The sequence below is a fragment of the Epinephelus moara genome, unplaced genomic scaffold (genome assembly GCF_006386435.1).
Source record: "Epinephelus moara isolate mb unplaced genomic scaffold, YSFRI_EMoa_1.0 scaffold2233, whole genome shotgun sequence".
In the NCBI taxonomy this organism is placed as follows: Eukaryota; Metazoa; Chordata; class Actinopteri; order Perciformes; family Serranidae; genus Epinephelus; species Epinephelus moara.
In genome coordinates, this window is record NW_026079801.1 from 7173 (window position 1) to 8452 (window position 1280).

The window sequence follows — 1280 nt, forward strand, 5'->3', positions numbered from 1 at the left end:
TTACAGAGGGGACAGTGGGCTCTGATTGGACGGTTTACAGAGGGGACAGTGGGCTCTGATTGGACAGTTTACAGAGGGGACAGTGGGCTCTGATTAGACAGATTACAGAGGGGACAGTGGGCTCTGATTGGACAGATTACAGAGGTGACAGTGGGCTCTGATTGGACGGTTTGGTTCTGAGGTAATTAAAATGTTTCTTCATGTAGAAAAACTCGGTTAAAACTTTATTTACAAACTGTTGCAAAGCACAGACAGTACATAGCCAAAGGTTTGTGGACACCATGAACATGAACTCATTGTCCAGTTTATTGTGGACGTTCAGTTCAAACTGTGTCAGTCTGATCTGACAGTCGTCCTTCATCAGTCTGTGTTGAGGTGTTCCTTTTGTCCACCCTCAATGACACCTGAGAGCATCTAGCCTCTTCCATTCAGGAAGAATGGGTGTGTTAGCATCGAGCTAGCTGCTGTCTTGTCTGTGTCTGCTCACAGCTCTTCTCCATCGTGATCCTCGGCTGCGTTGCTAACGAAGGTTACGTTAACCGTCCAGAGGAGGTGGAGGAGTTCTGCATCTTCAACCGCAACCAGTATGCCTGCAACTACGCCGTCACCATGGGAACGCTGTGCTTCATCTGCAGCTCTGCTTTCCTGGCGCTGGATGTTTACTTTCCTCAAATCAGCGGCGTGAAGGACAGGAAGAAGGCCGTCATGGCTGACATCGCAGTGTCAGGTGAGACTCCGCCTCCTCTGGTTTCTTGATCTTTACCTGTTGGTGTGATTAATAACCATGTGTGTAACCTGTGTTCTCATGTGATTAATAATCAATCAATCAATCAATCAATCAATCAATTTTATTTATAAAGCCCAATATCACAAATCACAATTTGCCTCACAGGGCTTTACAGCATACGACATCCCTCTGTCCTTATGACCCTCACAGCTGATCAGGAAAAACTCCCCAAAAAACCCTTTAACGGGGAAAAAAAACGGTAGAAACCTCAGGAAGAGCAACTGAGGAGGGATCCCTCTTCCAGGACGGACAGACGTGCAATAGATGTCATACAGAACAGATCAGCATAATAAATTAACAGTAATCCGTATGACACAATGAGACAGAGAGAGAGAGAGAGAGAGAGAGAGAGAGACAGAGACAGAGACAGAGAGAGAGACAGAGAGAGAGACAGAGAGAGAGAGAGAGAGAGAGACAGAAAGAGATGCAGGACAGACGGTAATGGCAGTAGCTTACAAAAACATTAATGAAAGTAATAATATTATAATTAATA

General features: G+C 45.3%; 1 protein-coding gene across 1 annotated transcript in view; it reads left to right on the forward strand.

Moving 5' to 3' along the window:
* The window catches only part of LOC126387122 (synaptogyrin-1-like), a 3773-nt gene extending 3002 nt beyond the window's left edge, over window positions 1-771 (forward strand). Inside the window, exon 2 of the mRNA XM_050039676.1 lies at window positions 490-771. Coding sequence (XP_049895633.1) covers window positions 490-756 — 267 coding nt within the window. The 3' untranslated portion in view covers window positions 757-771. The remainder of the gene's footprint in view (window positions 1-489) is intronic.
* Window positions 772-1280: the final 509 nt, after the last annotated feature.